This window comes from Embiotoca jacksoni, unplaced genomic scaffold (genome assembly GCF_022577435.1).
Source record: "Embiotoca jacksoni isolate LCO1_2020_lvr unplaced genomic scaffold, fEmbJac1.0.p SCAF_30, whole genome shotgun sequence".
NCBI classification, from domain to species: Eukaryota; Metazoa; Chordata; class Actinopteri; family Embiotocidae; genus Embiotoca; species Embiotoca jacksoni.
In genome coordinates, this window is record NW_027185382.1 from 5438999 (window position 1) to 5457854 (window position 18856).

Below are 18856 nucleotides of genomic sequence, written 5' to 3' on the forward strand. Positions count from 1 at the left end.
AATTCACAGCTGCATCAGAACGTCAACAGTGAGATTTCTATCGGTTTGTGTGGAAGTCTGATGCTGCCAAAATAAAAACTAAAAAAACGATTTTTTTTTTTTTTTTAATTTTTTTTAAACTTGATAGCACCTAATATTTTTTTCTTTTTAAAATATGTGGTAATTGTGTGCCTATCCTTGGAAGTAACATTTCGTATTTGATATTCTGCATCATTGTCCTTCGATTGGTGACGAAGCTTGAGGGGGCGTGGTCTGTGGGTGTGAAGTGGTGAGAGTTGGATGACGTGACAGTGACTTGGTTTCAAACTAATTTATGATAAATGTGCACGGAGAGCCACTGAACTGTCCCGCATGCTTTGGTGTAATTTCACCACCAGGTTGCGCTATAGCAGCCATTGAAATAACTTCCTCTTCTCCATACTTTACCCAAACTTCACCAAATTGACAATATATCCTACTTGGAGGACCCCCAAAACATCGGTGATTTGTTTTATGGTAATTCTAGTTGTTATTGGCAGATGTGGAGTTTGTTAATTCTGTGATAATGTTTCGGACAATACTTCCAATATGTCCTAATTAGTTTGTTGTCAAACACATTCTCCACTTCCCGTTTTCCATATTCTAACCAATCTGGACCAAATTTGATAAATACACCATTTATAGGACTCTGCAAACAATAAGCTAATTTATTATACAATTATTCATTATAGTTTATTATACAATTTTACAAAATATTCTTGCTTATGTGCAACATTTATGTCTTCAACTTTGTTCTTAGCAGCAGAAAAATAAAAATTAAAGCAAAAATAATTAAAATCTTTTTATGCTCAACTTTAAATTTTTGCACTTCAAAATAAAAACTTTGGATATGGAGATTTCAACTTTACCAAAATCTTTTTTTACACCTAGTTGAGGTGGACACTTGGTGTGATGATGAAATAGGCAGATTTTATGATGCAGTGCGACTTTCTTCCTCTTGTCTCACTGGAAACTTGAGATCTGCGTTGGACTAAATCAAGTTTTATCCTTGATTTTTAATATTCTGCCAAATCAGTCTTTTAAAGTGCTTTGGAAAAAAAATGATATATAAAATGGAGTCATGTTATCTTTTCTCATGTCCACTGCGTTAACGTGTTGGTTGTCAAACGGTGGCGGGAATGAAAAGTCCGTGCAGGTCCATGTGGACGGGGACGGGGATGGAGGCTCGAGCCATCTCCTCCCAGGTTTTTGCATTGAGGACGAGCATGAACGGAGAAATGTTGGGATCCGGAGAAATGACGGACGACAAGATGACGCCTGGAGGAAGAAAATACAACCAGTCAGAACCAGACAAGAACTTTTTTGTGTTTTCAGGTTTTTTTAACTGAGTAGGCGTGGTTCGGGCGCGAGCCTCACCATCATCTTCCTCCACGGCTCCCGGAGATGCGACGAACACTGGCTCCGAGGGGAAGCAGTTTTCTTGCCGCCACTCGACGTGTTTCCTGGTGACGATGTCGAACTTAGCGATCTGTGGTACCGGAGCATTAGAGGAGCATTTAAATTCACCCGTTTCTCTTTGGACCGCAGCGTTGATCGGTTCGGTTCAGATCATGTAAATGGTTCACCTTGTTGGATTGGGGTGACCACTCCACCCTGGAGCCGTAGAAGTATCTGTACTTTCTAGTGTTGAATTTGTAGTTGATCCCCGGCAGCTCCAGACCTGAGGAGGAATCGGACTCGTCGGTCAGGAGGATTAAACCGTGTTCACCGTGTCTCAAACTCACCGCCTGGATAACGAACCTTCGAACAGGATGTCCGGCTGGCAGTAGACCGATCCGTCGTCCTGCATCACCGCTTTGGCCGTCGTGTCTGTCAGAGTCACCAGATTGGATCCTTTTGGAGAGTCCTGGAGAACACGACAGTTTGATGAACCATGAAATGGGATGTAAATAACGTTCACTCGTCTACTTTCTTGGTCCAACTGTACCTTGTTGACGTTTAGTGGCACAACGAATCTCCGGCAAATCGGCAGAGAGAAGCTCTTGTTGGCCTTGACGAAGTCTTTGGTTTCTTGTTTCATGTTCTGGATGTAGAACATGTCGTACAGGTTGCTGTCCTCGTAGCCGATTAGGTCGAAGACCACGTGGCCCTCGTCCTCGTAGGCGTTGAGGTGGTGGAAAACCACCAGGGCGTCACCGTGGAAACGGGTAGCGATCACCTTCCCCGTCTTGCGATTGACGACGTGAAATAATGTCTGAGGGGTAAAAAAAACAAACGTTGCGGTTGCAGTGTGGATTTGCTTCGCTTCAAACACGTCCGACGGTAAAACCTTCCCGGTGCAGAACGTATTGGAGCGTTTAGGAACCTTCGTAGAGTTTAACCGTCCCAACTAGACCGGACTTACGATGTCATCCTTGTCGTATTTCAGGCAGCTGCCCCAGGTGACTCCTCTGAAGTAAGCGGTTGCCAACTTGACCATGTCGAGTTTGAAGGGCTGCTCCACGAACACGATGTAGTTCTCCGTCATGCCGAAGCTGTGGAAGTAGCTCGGGAACCGGGTGGAGCGGAAAGGAATGGAGCAGACCTCCTGCATCTTCCTCAGCGCCGGCTTTTTACGCTCTTCATCTGAAACAGACGACTCGCTGTTGTAAGAATTACAAATTAGTTTCAAAGTGAATATCGACAACTTCTAATGTTTTCAGGCTGGAATCAGAATATTTCTCATTGTTTCCGTTTTTAACTGCTGACATCAAGTCTTCAAACAACCATCTGATTGCAGCTTCATGAATCACGACTTCCTGTCGTGTCAGAAAGCGAGCGAGACACATTTCAGCAGGTTTTGAGGACGACTGCGGGCGTTGTACCTGAAGCGTCAGCCGGGACTTTGAAGATGACGTATCTGGGCCGGCCGAAGCTCACGATGGCGGTGCCCATGTTGTAGGTGTTGCCCTCGTCGTCGTAGTGAGGATGAGCCGTCGCCAAGTTCAGAGCCACGTGGTTCCTGTAGTTTATCTACAATTTAGTGGACAGGTGTCAAAACAACCTGAAGAATCTGAGGGACTGTTTGCACCCGACCCTCCGGAGCCTGGACGGTGGAAACAACGGGAACCTGATGACCTCACGTTATCCAAAGACAATCCGGACGTTGCCTTTGGACGACACTCGTCCTGAAAGACTTCCCCGGAGAACTCACCCGGCCGACCGTCTCCAGCGTGTCGGGATCGATCTGGTTGATGTAGTTGATCTCGGAGGAGGCGTAGTAGTCCCGGCCGTACCGGATGATGTTGATCAAGTTGTTGTCGGTGAAGTCGGGGATGGCGTTGCAGAGGTGCGTGAACGCCCTGGTGAGGAAAGGGACCAAATGAAACGCATGTCGACAGGCGCTGCAATAAAAGCACCTTTTAATGTGACGTGGTTGAAATAGATCTGACGGACCTACAGAACATTCGTGGTGAATTGAAGCAGATCTTTGTGTTTACCGATGAACCAAAACGTGTCTCTGCGACTTCCAGAGTCTCAAATGAACTGCAGCCGATCTGGAGATCTCAAGAGGTCCCGGATGGACTGAACGTGACGTCTAAGTCCATTCAGGACACGTAAAGATCTGCTTCAGTACATCCACAGCACGAATGCGTGTCTGTTGACTGGACTGAGCCGGATGTTTCACCTGGAGAAGATGTTTTTGCAGGGATCCGGGTAGATCATGGTTCCAAACTCGGAGACCACAATCCTGTCGGCCTTGATGTTTCTCTTGTAGGTGTCGCTCTTCAGGAACTTACTTCGGTAAGTCACCTCACCTGAAACGACAACATGGCCACTGTGAACACATGCGACAATCCCCCCGTCTCACAGCAGAGCTCGTCTTGTATACGTGACGTTTTAAACGCCACGAGGGGGAAAGGAAACCTTCCTGTTGCCGGTGGACGGAGCAGACGAAGCAATAACCTTCACGAGGACGCCGCTTCATCGCCGTGGACTTTCTGAAGCATTTGGAGGGTCTCTTCATGAAGGTTGTTGGTCCTCCTGCTCCGTGTGCATCGCTGTGCTGCGTTCAGGAACCCTCTGAACTTACAGCTCCACCCTCATCATGTAAATATTAAGAGAAATGATGCTGTCGTATTTATGTTTATTAAAGTCTGACCGTTGCTGAAGGTGAAGCTGTGGATGAGCGACAGGCCGTCGAACCAGTGGTTGTACTCGGAGTCGCCGACGGAGAACAGACCGGGGCCGTTCCTCAGCAGGGTGCCCTGCAGCCAGGAGGGGACGCATCCTGCAGGTCAAAGGTCACAAACACACATTCTCACGCTCCCACGGAAACAGATGTTGTACAAACAATCTCCACACAAGGTACATTTTTCAACTTTCAATCTTCAGAAACAGAAACAGGAGTTGATGGTGATGTGATTAGAAGGAGCTGAACTTGTAATCAGAACAGATCAAATCACTGCAGTCACACACGCTAACGTCGTGCTCAACTCTGAGCAGCTTTACAAAGTCCTCAAGTCATTTGTGCAAACTCAAAAAACTAATTTAAATCCTTCTTTCAGATTTTCTAGTCGTTAAAATAAGATAAACGGTTCTGATTTACAGTTTTAATAGAATTAAACACGGAACGTTTTATGTTTAAGAATCGTCAGTTTGTTAAGTTTAGATTTTTGTCATTTTGTTGAAATGCAAAGTCCTAAAAAAGGTTTTATGAACATTGTTAAAGTGAAAGACGACATGAAACAACGTCTTAATTTCTCCCTTGAGAATTTTAGTTGAGCTTAGTTAGACGACTCTACTGCCTTTAAAAATACAGAAATAATCAGGGATGTTGCAAGAAATATAAAAAATGCAGTAGTAATTTGAAACTTCAGAGAAAGTTGAATATCCCAGAAAATACACTAATATTTGTCATTTTTTCCACAATAAAGAAACTTTAGATCTGTTGTCGGAAAGGAAATATAGGATTCAGGATTCAGACCCAATTATTCTAAAATAAAATGATCGTGCATTCAGAACCGCTCACCTTTCACCTGAGCGTTCACCGGCTCCGGAGTCTCACATCCATTCTTTGCAAATATCGACTGCATGTTTCTCTCCCGAGCTGCAAGCCTCGTATATTTCCCAGAGTGCACTTCTCCCGTCGAATCCCACCACCGACTGATACTCGCACAGGGCGACCGCCGACTTTATACCGCGTCTACGTGATCGTCTCCGGGTCCGACAAAACAGACTTTAGTGGATTTATGTAAGTGTGCTGTTGTGGACTTTGCTCGGCTTTTCACAATAAGATAATCCTTCACACGATCGGTGTTATTTCCAGAGCCCCAAACTTTTCAAGTTATCAGTGATCATAATCCAGTAAACTGGGACAGAACTCAAATTTACATTGAGTTGCATTTTATTTGATTTCAAATCACTTTTATTGACTTTTTTTTGTTTAGTTTCTGTAAAAGAATTTAAATCTGAATTGTTTTATATCCTGTCTGTTCTTTTAATGTGAAGGGGAGCACGCTGCAGGATGAATCATTGAACCCAAACCTAATTGTGAGAAGGTTGATTATCGGTAAACAGGCGATAAGGACATTATGACATCCGTCCGCAGATTATTACTTATCTCAAACTAAAACTGTGAAACTCCCTGCTGATAAATCCCCATCTTATTTATTGATGGCCGGATTGGACATTTATGAAGACAGCAGTGATCACATATTTAAATCTTATCAACATATTCCTTTTTATTGATGCATAAAGTCATTATTACATAAGTGTAATAATATATTATCATTTAAGATGCAACTCTTGATTATTTTTAATAATCAGCTCAATAATTTCAAATTACTTTCTCGATTAAATGTTTGAAAACGGAGACATTTTGTCCAAAACCTTTTACTAACAGGTGTGACATGAAAAGCAGCAAATGTTTGACTTAGTTTATTGGTTGCAGCTCAAATTGTTGCATTAATTACCATGAAAACGCACATTTTTACTGCATCTCTGCTGATCTGTGTTTTAAAAACAAACACGGCTGCAGGACAACTTTTAGAGAAATGAGTCTGTTTTTTTCTTCTCGGTGTGAAACGGCCGAACAGGTCTGGAAGAGTCTCCGGGTGGCTGAAGTTGAGACTCTTATCTCCGTCGGTGTAATTGGTTAAATCAGTTTACTGCTTTACAGACGTTGTTATCAGGATGTCACAGTTCAACGACGCAGCGCACAAATTACACCACCGAGAAACATGAAACCTTTGCACAGGAAGTCGCTCCTCCAGGAGTCGATGTGTCTGATGTGTTTCTGGGTAATTCTGATCTCAGTCCGGTTCACAGGTCCATTCAAGTGAGCGTTTTCATGTCATATAATCACACAGTTCACTAACCGAGTCTTTCACGCTGCACCGAACCGAGCCGAACTGAACCAGGATCCGGTTTGATCCGGACGACACCACCGCTTCAGGTCGGACCACTTCTGGTTCTTTGGTCTCTGAAAGGTCTGACGAGAGACCAACAGTTTGTTTCTGCAGCCTTGATTGACGACATCACTTTATATAATCAGTAATAATGATGACGGATCCCGAAGAAACACCGGCTCATGGTTTGGATGAAAAATGAAGTTTATTACAAACAACAACAGAGAGCTGTTAGCAGTCAGTTAGCAGCTGTTAGTTCTGTACAAATAACACTGTTTGATTGGTTAGTTGAGTTCGCCGATCGGCACCAAGGCTAGGTCTCAAACACCACCCTACGCCCTCCGTAGCGCACCACCATCCACCGTAGCGCACCACCATCCACCACCATCCACTGTAGCGCACCACCATCCACCGTAGCGCACCACCATCCACCACCATCCACCGTAGCGCACCACCATCCACCGTAGCGCACCACCATCCACCACCATCCACCGTAGCGCACCACCACCATCCACCGTAGCGCACCACCTTTCACAGTGCACTGATCTGGATGCTGCACCACCTCCGACCGTGGTTCCTCCACCGAGATAGTTTCCTCCTTCACCCTTCCTGATGCACCACCTCCACCTGAAACTCTTCACCGTGCACGACTCTCCACCATTCGGAGTGCAGCTTCGTCCTCCGTCGACCCCACCCGTCCGGTGCACGCCGAGGTGCAACTCTTTTTTAAAAACAAACTTTTCTCCAACGTTGTCCGTCGTGAATTTGACCCGTTGGATTTAAACACCTTGACGACGGCCTCTTTCAGGCGCTTCTGTTTTATATTGCGCCGTCGATCTGAACAGATCGACAAGTCGACACGAGTTACGATGAATCCCAACACGAGCGGCAGCATCCTCCGACTGATCTGCACGCTGAAGAACCGTCGAAGGAGACGCGTCGTTGGCTGGATTAGACTTTTTATATCAACGTATCGCTTCATCTGATCAGACAACTCGATAGATTTGGAGACGAACGCACGTGTTTTTTAAATTAATACAGACTTGAATTTATCAGTCTTCAGTTTTCCAGCTAATTTCCTAAAAATGTTCGGCTTTTTAACTGCAAGTTTCAAGAAAACCTTTTATATTCGCATCATAAAACAGCCTGAAATTTACAGTTTAATAGCCGCAGACCGGAAGCTTTTCAGGAAATTAGATGGTAAGTCCTGGTTGACTTATTCGATACGTTTCTAAACCAAACGGCCGTCAGTCCGTAACGTCTAAATCCAAACAGTCCCGTTGGACAGATTCGAAGCAGCAACAACGTCCGCTCCATCGGAGGACACGTTTTAGAGAAGAGCGCTCGCTGGGATGTGACGAAGCTGCAGACGGGTGTCGAAGCCGTCGGTGTTTTTCCTTTTAAGTCGTCTGTCTTAACGCACTTCTCACACGGCGAACACGGTTCTTTAGATCCCGTCATCTCCACCCAGCAGGGACGTTCAGAACCTGAAGATCTGGAGGCTTCACAGGGCGTTTTACTTTGAAAACGGACCAGATTCTCCTTCCTGCTCCGTCTGGCTTCAGTTCATATTGGTCACGTGACCATGATGATCTGAAACCAGCAACTGGCCGCATAGCGGGGGCTTGTTGGTGTTTTGTCCCAGCAGGGAAATAAAATGTGGAGGGAGAGACTAGATTCTTCCGATGGTCAATCTGGGTTTCATCCAAAAGGCAACTCGGCTAACTTTTATGTTCTTCAACGCGTTTCTGCTTTTTCTCTTCTGAGTTCCCAGTTTTAACTTCTCGAGGGACCCGACAAGAAAATATAAGGAAGTCCAGTTGCCTTTTGATGAAACCTGATTGAATGAACCCGAGTGTCTCTGATCTGTCCGGCCGACGTTCAGACCTGAAAGTGACCCGACTCGCATTAAGACAGACGTGATGTGAATGCGTGAAGGTTTGGTGGTCGGCCTCGGCGTGGTGCTCCCGGTGCACCGCTGCTCAGCTCCTTAAGGACCGGGGTGTTGTCTGAGGACGGCACCAGAGAGACAGAGAGACAGAGGTAGAGAGAGACAGAGAGAGAGACGGGCAGAGAGCGTGTTGAGGGTTGTCGTAGAAACGGACGGTCACAGTAGGTTCGCCGCCGTCCGCCGGGTGGACAGAGAGACGGACGGCTTCAGTGTCCACAGTTGAGTAGCAGTTGGACGTCTGGTCTATGTACAGAAACGAGAAATGCATATTCAGAATATCCAAACTAACCAAAGCTGGGGCCGCCATGTCGGCGCCTCCACCGCCGCCGGTTGCTATAGTAACAGCGATGGAGGGAGGGAGGGGCACGGGGCGGGGCGGGGCGGCGGCAGCTCTGGTTCGCTAAAAAGACCCAAAAAAAAAGGGTGTCACCGCAAACACAACGAGTCGTCATGGCAACGCTACACCGGGACACCACCTAACTGTCCGTGGAAAAACGCATACACACACACACACGCATACACACACACAGGACGGCATAACTAACACCCCCACACACTCACTCTCACACACACACACACACACACACACACACACACGCTCTCTCACACACACAAATATTAATATGACAAACATTTTCTCTCGATTTTTTTCTCTATTGAGGTGAAAAACAGATTCTATTATTCTTAATTATCATCATAGTCATCATCTTCATCATAGCAGTGGAGTGTGTATGAAGTGTGTGTGTGTGTGTGTGTGTCCTCAGTCTGTTTATACACACTATTAACAGGACGACACGCAGAGAGCTCAGCTCTGATTGGCTGACGGCTCCGTTCACCTTTTCTCTTCTGCCAGGCTTCTTCTTTTTTTTTTTTTACTGTCTCTGGTTGCTAGGCAACGGCAGCTTCCTGGAGCCCCCCCCCTCTGCTGGGTCCGATGATGGTGGTGATGTTTTGTAATGATGTCATGTGACCTCCCTCCTGCAGACCCACAGGAAACAGTTTGTGAGGTCATCAGGGTGCATGATGCTTGGGGGGCTGACGGTGGCCTCTGATTGGACGAGGAGGCAGAAGGTGTGTAAGGATTGAAGCACCAGGAAGGAGGGAGGAGTCTTAACAGTACCTGCTGCTGGGAGTGTGTGTGTGTGTGTGTGTGTGTGTGTGTGTGTGTGTGTGTGTTTACAGTCCTTTAATACTGAGCAGTAATCAGAAGTGTGTCACGCTCCGTCATTATTAGTCTACCTGTCCGGTTCCCAACCTGAGGCTCACGACCCCTCTGAGGCGTCGCAGGACTGTAAACAGGAAACTTATTCGGCTACTGGAAATAGTTTTCAGATTTGTTGCATTATTTAATAAAATATTGGACATTTTTACCTTCTAAAGATTCTCATGTGCATCATCAAGACAATTTTTGACCCAAATCTTTTAGATTTTAATGCTTCCAGCATCTCAAAGTGCTTTTTCTTGATGTAAATAACGAGATAATTACATCATCCCGGGCTGTGGAAAGCAACATTTTTCAGTTTTCTTGTGTTTTAGAGATGATTCATTGAGAACTAATCACCAGATTATTGGCCAACTGCTCCTAGATGGGAGTTTCGTTGGTGGAGGAAATTATACAGACGATTTAGGAGGTAAAAATTCCCCGTTTGAGTTTCACTGGTCAGAAAACAGAAGTCAGGTTTGTCTCTGAGGAACCGGAGCGAAGAGTTTAACAGATAAAACCCGACACGCCTCCGACCCTGGAGGTTCGCAGCATTCAAAATGTGTGTGAGTGTTGGTAGTAAACCAGACTCTGACCCTGCTGTGTGTGTGTGTGTGTGTGTGTGTGTGTGTGTGTGTGTGTGTGTGTGTGTGTGTCAGTGTGTGTTTAGCACGCTGCGTGGCACCCAGCCTTCGGCGGCCGGCGAGTCGCTGTTGGCCGGTCGGTACACCAGACTCTGTCCCTGCTGGTTCGATGCCAGAATCTGGACCTTCTCCCCCCGGAACACCGAGATCTCGTCCTCGCGCACCGCCGCGAAGTCCTGCAGCACCAGAACCAGCTCCTGAGGGGTCAAAGGTCACATGCAGTAAGTCTGACTTTTAAAAACCACAACGAGAGTTTCGAGATGAAGAACGAGGGAATCCACACCTGGTCGTCCTGCTCGCCTTCCGGAGGAGGTTGAGGGGCGTGGCCGTTGGGAGTGGGTGGGGCCGATGGCGGTCGCCCTGACGACAGCGGGCGGGTCACGGAGATCCCGCCTTCCTTCCTCTGGTACTCAATGGGAGACTGCAGAGCTGTGGACACAGAACGAGGACATCATGGAGATTGAAGGATGTTTTCAGGGTGATGTGAAGATGACTGTTTCAGAGATTAAAAGATCACCTGACAGGAAGTTGTTCTGGGCGTCCAGCAGGGCGGCGATGGTCTCCACCCAGGTCATCTTGATGCCGGCGGAGGACGCCTGCAGCGTGAAGCGCTCCGCCGAGCCGCGAGACCACAACACGAACTTGCAGGGATCACCGTCCACGCTGTCCTGCATGGCCAGGTAACTCACCTGATCACATGACAACACCTTTAATCCAGATGTAAACACACCTGGAGCCAGAAACATGTTTCACCTGACTGCACCTGTCTCACCTTGATGCTGTTCTTGAACTGGTAGCCCGGGTTGTTGGAGCCTTTACGCAGCAGTTCGCTGAAGATGACGATCTGCTCGAAGAGGAAGACTCTTCGCTCTTTGCTGCGGGACAGAACTCCTCCGTCCTGCTCCCAAACACAGAAGGTCTCCTGCTGCAGCAGCTTCCCCTGAGACGTCAACTTCCCCTGGACGACACCAGGACACACGGGTGAGGACGGAAAGAGGGACAGGTGAGGACAGACGACAGATGAGGGACGGACAGGTGAGGGACGGACAGGTGTACCTCGTATCCCTGCAGGCGTCCCAGGTTCATCATGTCGTTGCAGCGTTTGGGAACCATTGACATCAGATCCACGGCTTTCTGTACAGAGAACACGTAAAGCACACAGCTGTTACGTGTTCTGCATTCATCGAAAGTAAACTTTCTGGTTTGGCTCATATGCTGGCAGGAAGGGGGCGGAGCTTGTGACATATACTACAACCAGCCACCAGGGGGCGATGCAGATCATTTGGCTTCACTTCCGTGAGGCTGTCATGTCGGCCATCTTTACATTAAAACTGAGGGAGAGTTGTCAGGAAGTGGAGGACTCACCTCGATCTCCTCGCAGTCCAGTCCGGCTTTGGACGTGTATTTGAGGAAATCCTGGCGGACAAACAAACGGGTCATTCAGGTGTTTCAGTCAGTGAACGTCACACTGAACACGAAACCTGAACCGTAACCTCGGAAAACATTAGAACATGGATTAGACGTCCCAATCGGATCAGCTCTGATCTGTGAGGATAGAAACTGATGAGAGAAATTACAAACTGCGGAAAACAAACTGTTTCAAGTCCGTAGAAACGTAAGTACAAATATCACATTCAAAAACCCAGTTGAGACGTGATAAATACACTTTGTACACTTTCAGATCTGTTTTCCCAGAAGGCCGTTGTAAAGAGGAAGACGTGCGTTGAAGCTCACAGACCTTCAGCAGCAGCTGGTACTTGGTGATTCTCTGGATGGGTTTGATCAGATAATCACTGATGGACATGCGACAGCTGATCTCGTGTTGAATCTCCTGCAGACACAAAGACGGATTTGAACCCGCGGCGGTTTTCTGTTGTTTGTGTTGCAGAAAAATGATTTCGTCTGAAAGCTCATCGCTCCTCCACCAAACTTCATTCAAAAAGCAGCCTGCTCACTGAAGCCTGCAGGTACGGCACTGTTGGGCTTTCTCTGAATTTTCTTTTGTTTAAAATTGTTGTTGTTGTTGTTGTTGACTGACCTGAAACATTAAAAGAAAGAATATCAAAAACATGGAGAAAGGAGATACAGGAGCGCGGCGTTACCTCGAAGAAGGTCTCGTACTCGAGGACGATGAACTCTGACCTCGGCTTGTTCTGGCAGTAAACCACGTACATGTGCAGACGACGTTCCTGCAACAAACACATCCACGTTGGTTTGAGTCTCGCAGCCAATCGGCAGTTAAAGGAGTCGTTCAAACCTTTGGGAAATAGTCCGATTCTCTTTGGTTCTGAGAGTCGAGACTCTCTGAGCTGTCTGTCCGACTCACGTGTCTGATGAAGAGGTCGGCCAGCAGGTCGTGGTTCTGAACGCACCGATCCAGCTCCACCAGGAAGAAGCTGAAACACAAGAACACACGGTGAGCGGGCCGCGGGCCTTCGTCAGAGAGCGTTGGTGTCGGCCGGTGTCACGGACTCGCGGTGCCAGTCGTAGATCTGCTGGATGTTGCCGAAGACGATCTTGTCTTTTCCTCTCATGTCCTCTGGGATCCCTCTGACCTCCAGCCTGGACATGAAGCCCTGAGACCACAACATACACCTTCAGCTCAACGTTCTCCTTTTCTATGAGCTGCGTTTCTGGATCGCCGTCTCACCTCCACGATGACTCCCAGGTCCTTCACGTAGTCCTTCTCTGATTGGACCATCTCGTTGACCACGAACCTGCACCGACACAAAACCACAAAGCTCACGCGTTTCCCTTTTCAACTTCAGTTCATATTTCGTGACGAGCTTTGAGTGTTTCTTACATGCGTCCTCTCAGCGCTTTGTTTCTCTGCTCGGTGTCGGACTCATTCGATCCCTGATCCGAATCCAGAGCCTGAACGAACCGATCCGAGAGTCAGTTCAGCTGAACACGGGTTAAAACCTGCTTCATCATTCATCATCATTACCTCGGGGTTGTTGGGGTCTTTGATGATCTGCATGGGAGGGGGTAGAAGGCTGTGGCTTTCCTCCTCTGGCTCCTCCTCCCCACCGCTATGCCCCGCCTCCTCCTTCCGTGCCTTCTGCACCGTCACAGATGAAAACCGTTTGCATCACAGCCCATTGCGACCGTGTCTCGTGTTTTTAACGTGTTTGTGCGCTTGCGTGTCGGTTTGTGTACCGTCTGTGCGTTGCCCGTGAGGGGTGTGGTCGTTTCTGGCTTGTTGTCCCGCCTCCTGGTTCTGATTGGAGGTTTCTTCTGTCCGTCAGCTTTCCCTTGACTGAGCCTGCGGACAGGACTGGTCAACCAGCGCTGGAAGGACGAAGTTCAATCACAGTTACTGCGACTGATACCTCTGAATATTGGACCGCTACTACTGTCGTATACAATTCTATATTTAAGGACTGTTGAATATGTTTAGTGAACTATTTCATCCGTCACTTTAAGTTAACTGTATGAATTAAAACAGTTCATTTCATCAAAGTATTGAATAGTTGTCGCTAACATTTAAACCGCTCCAGTCAGCTGATGTCAGGACTTGTTTACTTTCTAGTTTTCATGCAGTTGAAGTCGGCACATTGTTTTGGTTTGTTTTTTAATCGGATCATAAATTCTATGATTTGAAATGAGATAAAAGGCATAAAACCAACAAAGGACCTCGAGTTGGTCAAACTGCCCGTAACTCTTTAAAAATGCAGCTTTAGTAAATGTGACAGACGGTTTCAGCTCTGATCAACACGGATCCTCTTCCAACCAAGAATCTCCACTTCCGACAGCCGTTACCTTCAGGGTATTTCCGGTTCCTGAGCCGCTGCGTTTCGGTCCCGGAGAGCCCACGGCGCCCCCCGGAGCCCCGCCCACTCCGTAGACCGTGGGGGAGGTGGCACCTGGGAGAGAGGAAACAAAGAGGAGTCGATGAGGAGTTCCACGGGAGGAGTTGTCGGTGCGGTGAGTCCTCGGAGAGGTCGTTGTCGTCTCACTTTGAATGGAGGTCTGAGTCGGGAGGCCTGAACCTTCGGAGCCGTACAGGCTGGACTCTGCAGAGACACAGAGACGCCGAGTCAGCACAAAACATTTAGAGACACAGAGGACATGAAACTGAAAGATCACAAACCATTTCATGACTTGAGAAAACAGAAAACGTGTTTCTTCCTCAACGGTACGACGGTATTTTATCATTTTGTCACTCCTGGGAATCAGTGACAAATTAAATATTTCAGAATAATTCATTTGAGGATTGTTTATGAAAACCAGGCAGACAAATCAGAATATTTTCACAGAAACTCCAATCTGACTTTTTGACCAAATCACTTCATCATTTTAAAGACTTTTTTAAGAACGTCCTGTTTATTGTGTAACAAGGACCATGAATAATACACCAACCAGATAAAACTTTATATGACACCAGTTAAACATTTCTGCTTCATTCAAATTCACTCATATTCACTGAACATTGTTGGATGGAAACAATCATTAATTTTCTAATTCTTTTGTTGATTTTTTGCAAAAGTTGATCTGGATGCTCTGAACACACGTTGTGATGTTTTAAACCTGTCGGATGTGTTTCATGAGTCTGAGCGCTGCGAGCTGGAAACTGAAGTTCAGGTGAACCATTGAAAGAAGGACGCAACACACTGATCGCACTTCCTGTCTTCTTCTGGTCACAACAACACTGTGTATATGTGTGTGTGTGTGTGTTTGTTTGTGTTTGTGTGTGTGTTTTTGTGTGTTTGTTTGTTTGTGTGTGTGTTTGTGTGTTTGTTTGTGTTTGTGTGTGTTTGTTGTGTGTGTGTGTTTCTTCCATAGATAAAGAAACCTGCACATCCTGTTCACCACACACACACACACACACACACAGACACACACACACACACACACACACACACACACACACACACACACAGACACACACACACACACACACACACACACAGACACACACACACACACACACACACACACACACACAGACACACACACACACACACAGATACAAACACACACACACACACACACAGACACACACACACAGACACACACACACACAGATACAAACACACACACACACACACACACACACACACAGATACAAACACACACACACAGACACACACACACACACACACACACACACACACACACAACACACACACAGACACACACACACACACACACACACACAACACACACACAGACACACACACACACACACACACACACACACACACACACAACACACACACAGACACACACACACACACAGACACACACACACACACACATCGTCCTCCTTCACTGTATTTCTCGTCACTCATTAACTCTTATTTTCTGCCCAACACTCTCTCTCTCTCTCTCTCTCTCTCTCTCTCACACAGTTAACCCACCTCGCTCGTCCTCTCCCTCAATCCATCCCCAAACGCCTGAACAATCCCAGCATGCACCTCTGCTCCGCCGCATGCTTCCATATCAGTCCATTCAGATAAAAGATCCACAGAAATGAAGACAGAGGAAGAGTTTCTCTGCACAGAGCTGAATGAAGCTGCACAGGAGTCAGTGCTGTGGGGGCGGGGCCTAACAACAAGGGGCGGGGTACACTAAATGGAGGTGTGGCTTGTAGAAAACATTCACTTCTCACACTTAAATTAAATTCATTGAAATGATTGTAAATACAAAAATTTAAAAATCAGAAATTATGATAAAGTTAAATGAAACTAATGCTACTGAAAATAAAATTTATTTAAAAGAAATTAAAAGTCGATAAAAATGTAAAAAAAAGAAGAAAGGAAAATAAATATACAAGAAATAATGCAAACATGGCCAAATAAAACAAGACAAATATCTTATTAAATAAAATTACATTGAAAAAATGAAGAACGTCAAGAAAATAAAATAATTTCAGAAGTAAATTACAACAAAGCTGGAGCTGAAAACAGAGACTATTTTTAAACTGCAGCTCCCATTGTTTGGTGATGGGGAAGAAGACCCAGCAGGTAGACACACACACACACACACACACACACACACACACACACACACACACACACACACACATACAGTGTCAGGATGTGAAACTGTTGATTCCCGTCTGTCTGAAACTCCTTCAGGTCAATGTTTAACCCTAAAACCTCACCTCTGGACTCTCTCTCTCTCTCTGTGTGTGTGTGTGTGTGTGTGTGTGTGTGTGTGTGTGTGTGTGTGTGTGAAACATCTTGTCAAACCAGACTACAGATTAAGGCCGAGCTGAAGCTGTGTTATCAGACGGAGGCCGTGTTCACTCTCATGTGGTCACATCTGAACTCTATTTTGATGTTTACTTTGTTACCATGTAATTTGTTGACTTTGTTTGATTCGTTGTGTGTCCACAGGTGGACCTGAAGACATTATGAAGACTTTTCTAGGCTGACGTGTCTCCGTCAGTGGAGACGGTCCACGTAAAGTGTGCTGCATGAGGAGGTTTGTGCCGGCTCAGTGTGGACTCGCTCTAAAACACTCACACATTTATTGTTCATGTTGAGCTGCAGGACGGCGTTTACAACTTTACAAACATGGATTTAAATACTGTGGGGACAGGACGTGGGACATCTCAACAGTCCAACACACACCCAGACCCAGTGCTGTGGCTGAGGATGTTTAAAGCTCCCAATGTTTAAACAGGAAGTGACACGGGGCCGCCGTGGGACGAGCTGCAGGTCAACACGTGTTGCTGTTTGAACGGAGTCTCGTGTTCGCAGCTGACGAGACGCATCACGACTCTCCGGTCACAACGTACACTGACGCGGGCAGACTCACCTCTGCCGGCGCTCACGGTGGAGGAGGAGTTGGAGGAGGAGGAGGTGGTGGTGGTGGAGGAGGAGGAGTTGCAGGAGGAGGAGGTGGTGGTGCAGGTGGAGGAGGTGCTGGAGGACGTGGTGGAGGCCGGGATGAGCCCCTCCATGTCGGCTGCACTGTGGGAGTGTGACAGGCAGAGGGAGCTCATCGGCAGCAGACCCTCCTGCGAGGACACAGATGTTCCAGGTGTTGAAATGCAATCACACGCTGTGAGACATCGAGTCACACGTGGGGACGTTTGGTTTGTCCTTTATTTACCTGCTGAGGCGTTTGCTCTGTCGTTCTGACCAGACACCACCCGGGCCGATCTGCCGAGCGCTCCACCAGCTCCACGGTCTGACCGCAGCGAACGCTGAGCTCTCCTGCTGCCCCGGAGGAGAAATCCAACAACACCACCACTAACTCACAGCCGCCGGACAGCTGCAGACAGACGGAGGACGGAGACGGGAGGTCAGAGGACACACAGAGACATTGATATTTGATTTATTTTTTTGACATTCTGGGACTTTTTTATATTATATACGCATTCTTATATTTGTCAGTACATTTTTGTTATTTGTTTTTGTCCTTTTATTATTTTTGAAACCCTTAAATTATGTAAGAAAATATATTTTACATATTTTACATTTATTTTATTTTATTAGACATTTATTAATTTGGTAAATTTTGTTAAATATTTTGTAACATTATTGATATTTTGAAGATATATTGTTTTTGTAATTTTATTATTTTTTGGGCTTTATATAATTACTATAAAAACCCAGATTACCATATTTTTTGGGACATTTTTAAGATATATTTCAGACATTACATTTTTTCTGAACTGAATATTTAAAACATTTTGACTCGACACAGATTGAAGCTGTTTGATTCATCCGTCATATTTTGTAAAATCAGAGAAAATATTCCAGTCTGATAAAAAATGACGTCACTCTGCAGCAAACGGACGCTTTGTTCTTCATGACAAACGGCCGAAACACAAACCGTGAACGCCACATACATCATCCGGACACCCGCACTCTGATTGGCCCGACGAGCTGCACAAAACATCACATGACCTGGACTGCGAGCTGAGGTCGCCATGGTTACCGCTGACTCCGTGTTGACTGATGGTGAACCGGAGCACATGGTCTGCAGCAGGACGAGGAAACGCTGAGCGTCTGCAGGGAGCAGAGGGGTGTTCCCCGACAAACCCAACACAGCTGCGATCGCTCGTTCACACGCGTGTGCAGGAAACCATGACGATCCGAGAAAACAGACGCAGCTGCTTCAACAGAAATAATGTTCAACACGTCCAGAATGTAACGCAGCGAACACGTTCCCTTCAAAGATCTCCGACAACTTCAGACGATTCAACAACAAACACAAACTGACTGCCGTTCATCATCATCATCATCATCATCATCATCCTGTATGTGCGCCACAGTGTTAAAAACCTGCTGGAAAACATTTTGATATTTTCTTGACATTTCAGGGACATTCAAAAGTGTATTTTCTGTTATGTCCATTTTTTTGATAACTTTTCAAATTTTCTGACATACAATATTTTGTAAAAATTAAAAAAATATTTTCCTGATATATAATTTGTTTTTGTCATTATATTATTTTTTTTAAATATTTTATTACGTGAGAATCTTTTTTTTTAAATCTTTTTTAAAATGTCTTACATTTCTTTTGTATTTTTCTGACATTTGGGGATTTTTTTATTTGAATTCTTTTGACCTTTATTACATTTTCAAAAATATTATGGAATTTATTTTTAAAGAAGTAAATTATATTTAGTTTCTGATATTTGATTTATCTTTTTTTAACCTTTTAAAAGTATTCTCTGGATATTTTGTCAGACACATTAACCCTTTTTTAACCTGCTTCTTCTCCAAACCGT

At 45.9% G+C, this 18856-nt stretch overlaps 2 protein-coding genes and 1 long non-coding RNA gene across 3 annotated transcripts in view; 1 reads left to right on the forward strand and 2 right to left on the reverse strand.

Annotated features, from left to right (window-relative positions):
* Positions 1-1141: 1141 nt before the first annotated feature.
* On the reverse strand, positions 1142-5054 carry bco1l (beta-carotene oxygenase 1, like). Its single transcript, XM_069163741.1, has 11 exons — positions 4991-5054; positions 4121-4249; positions 3647-3776; positions 3173-3320; positions 2844-2991; positions 2384-2604; positions 1967-2233; positions 1780-1885; positions 1605-1699; positions 1396-1507; positions 1142-1296 (listed from the first exon to the last, which is right to left on the reverse strand). The coding sequence occupies exons 1-11, from the start codon at positions 5052-5054 to the stop codon at positions 1142-1144; spliced, it is 1575 nt and encodes a 524-aa protein (XP_069019842.1).
* A 1500-nt stretch (positions 5055-6554) lies between these two features.
* LOC138206934 (kalirin-like) overlaps positions 6555-18856 on the reverse strand; it is a 36507-nt gene continuing 24205 nt past the window's right edge. Inside the window, exons 40-57 of the mRNA XM_069163808.1 lie at positions 17230-17391; positions 16933-17134; positions 14124-14180; positions 13927-14030; positions 13324-13455; positions 13112-13225; positions 12968-13038; positions 12815-12881; positions 12637-12740; positions 12491-12560; positions 12267-12353; positions 11903-11995; positions 11530-11580; positions 11221-11298; positions 10937-11122; positions 10682-10853; positions 10448-10593; positions 6555-10361 (exon numbers count right to left, since the gene is read on the reverse strand). Of these exons, the coding sequence (XP_069019909.1) occupies positions 10176-10361; positions 10448-10593; positions 10682-10853; positions 10937-11122; positions 11221-11298; positions 11530-11580; positions 11903-11995; positions 12267-12353; positions 12491-12560; positions 12637-12740; positions 12815-12881; positions 12968-13038; positions 13112-13225; positions 13324-13455; positions 13927-14030; positions 14124-14180; positions 16933-17134; positions 17230-17391 (2082 nt within the window). The 3' untranslated portion in view covers positions 6555-10175. The remainder of the gene's footprint in view (positions 10362-10447; positions 10594-10681; positions 10854-10936; positions 11123-11220; positions 11299-11529; positions 11581-11902; positions 11996-12266; positions 12354-12490; positions 12561-12636; positions 12741-12814; positions 12882-12967; positions 13039-13111; positions 13226-13323; positions 13456-13926; positions 14031-14123; positions 14181-16932; positions 17135-17229; positions 17392-18856) is intronic.
* LOC138206936 (uncharacterized) lies at positions 13504-17151 on the forward strand. Its single transcript, XR_011178982.1, has 3 exons — positions 13504-14091; positions 16509-16596; positions 16798-17151. It is a non-coding gene; the product is annotated as an uncharacterized lncRNA (long non-coding RNA).

Coding starts and splice junctions, on each gene's coding strand:
- bco1l (XM_069163741.1), bottom strand. CDS start 5,054: ATGCAGTCGATATTTGCAAAGAATGGATGTGAGACTCCGGAGCCGGTG. Junction 2,992..3,172: donor CGCTGGAGACGGTCGGCCGG/GTGAGTTCTCCG, acceptor ACTAAATTGTAG/ATAAACTACAGGAACCACGT. Junction 1,297..1,395: donor AGCCGTGGAGGAAGATGATG/GTGAGGCTCGCG, acceptor TTCTTCCTCCAG/GCGTCATCTTGTCGTCCGTC.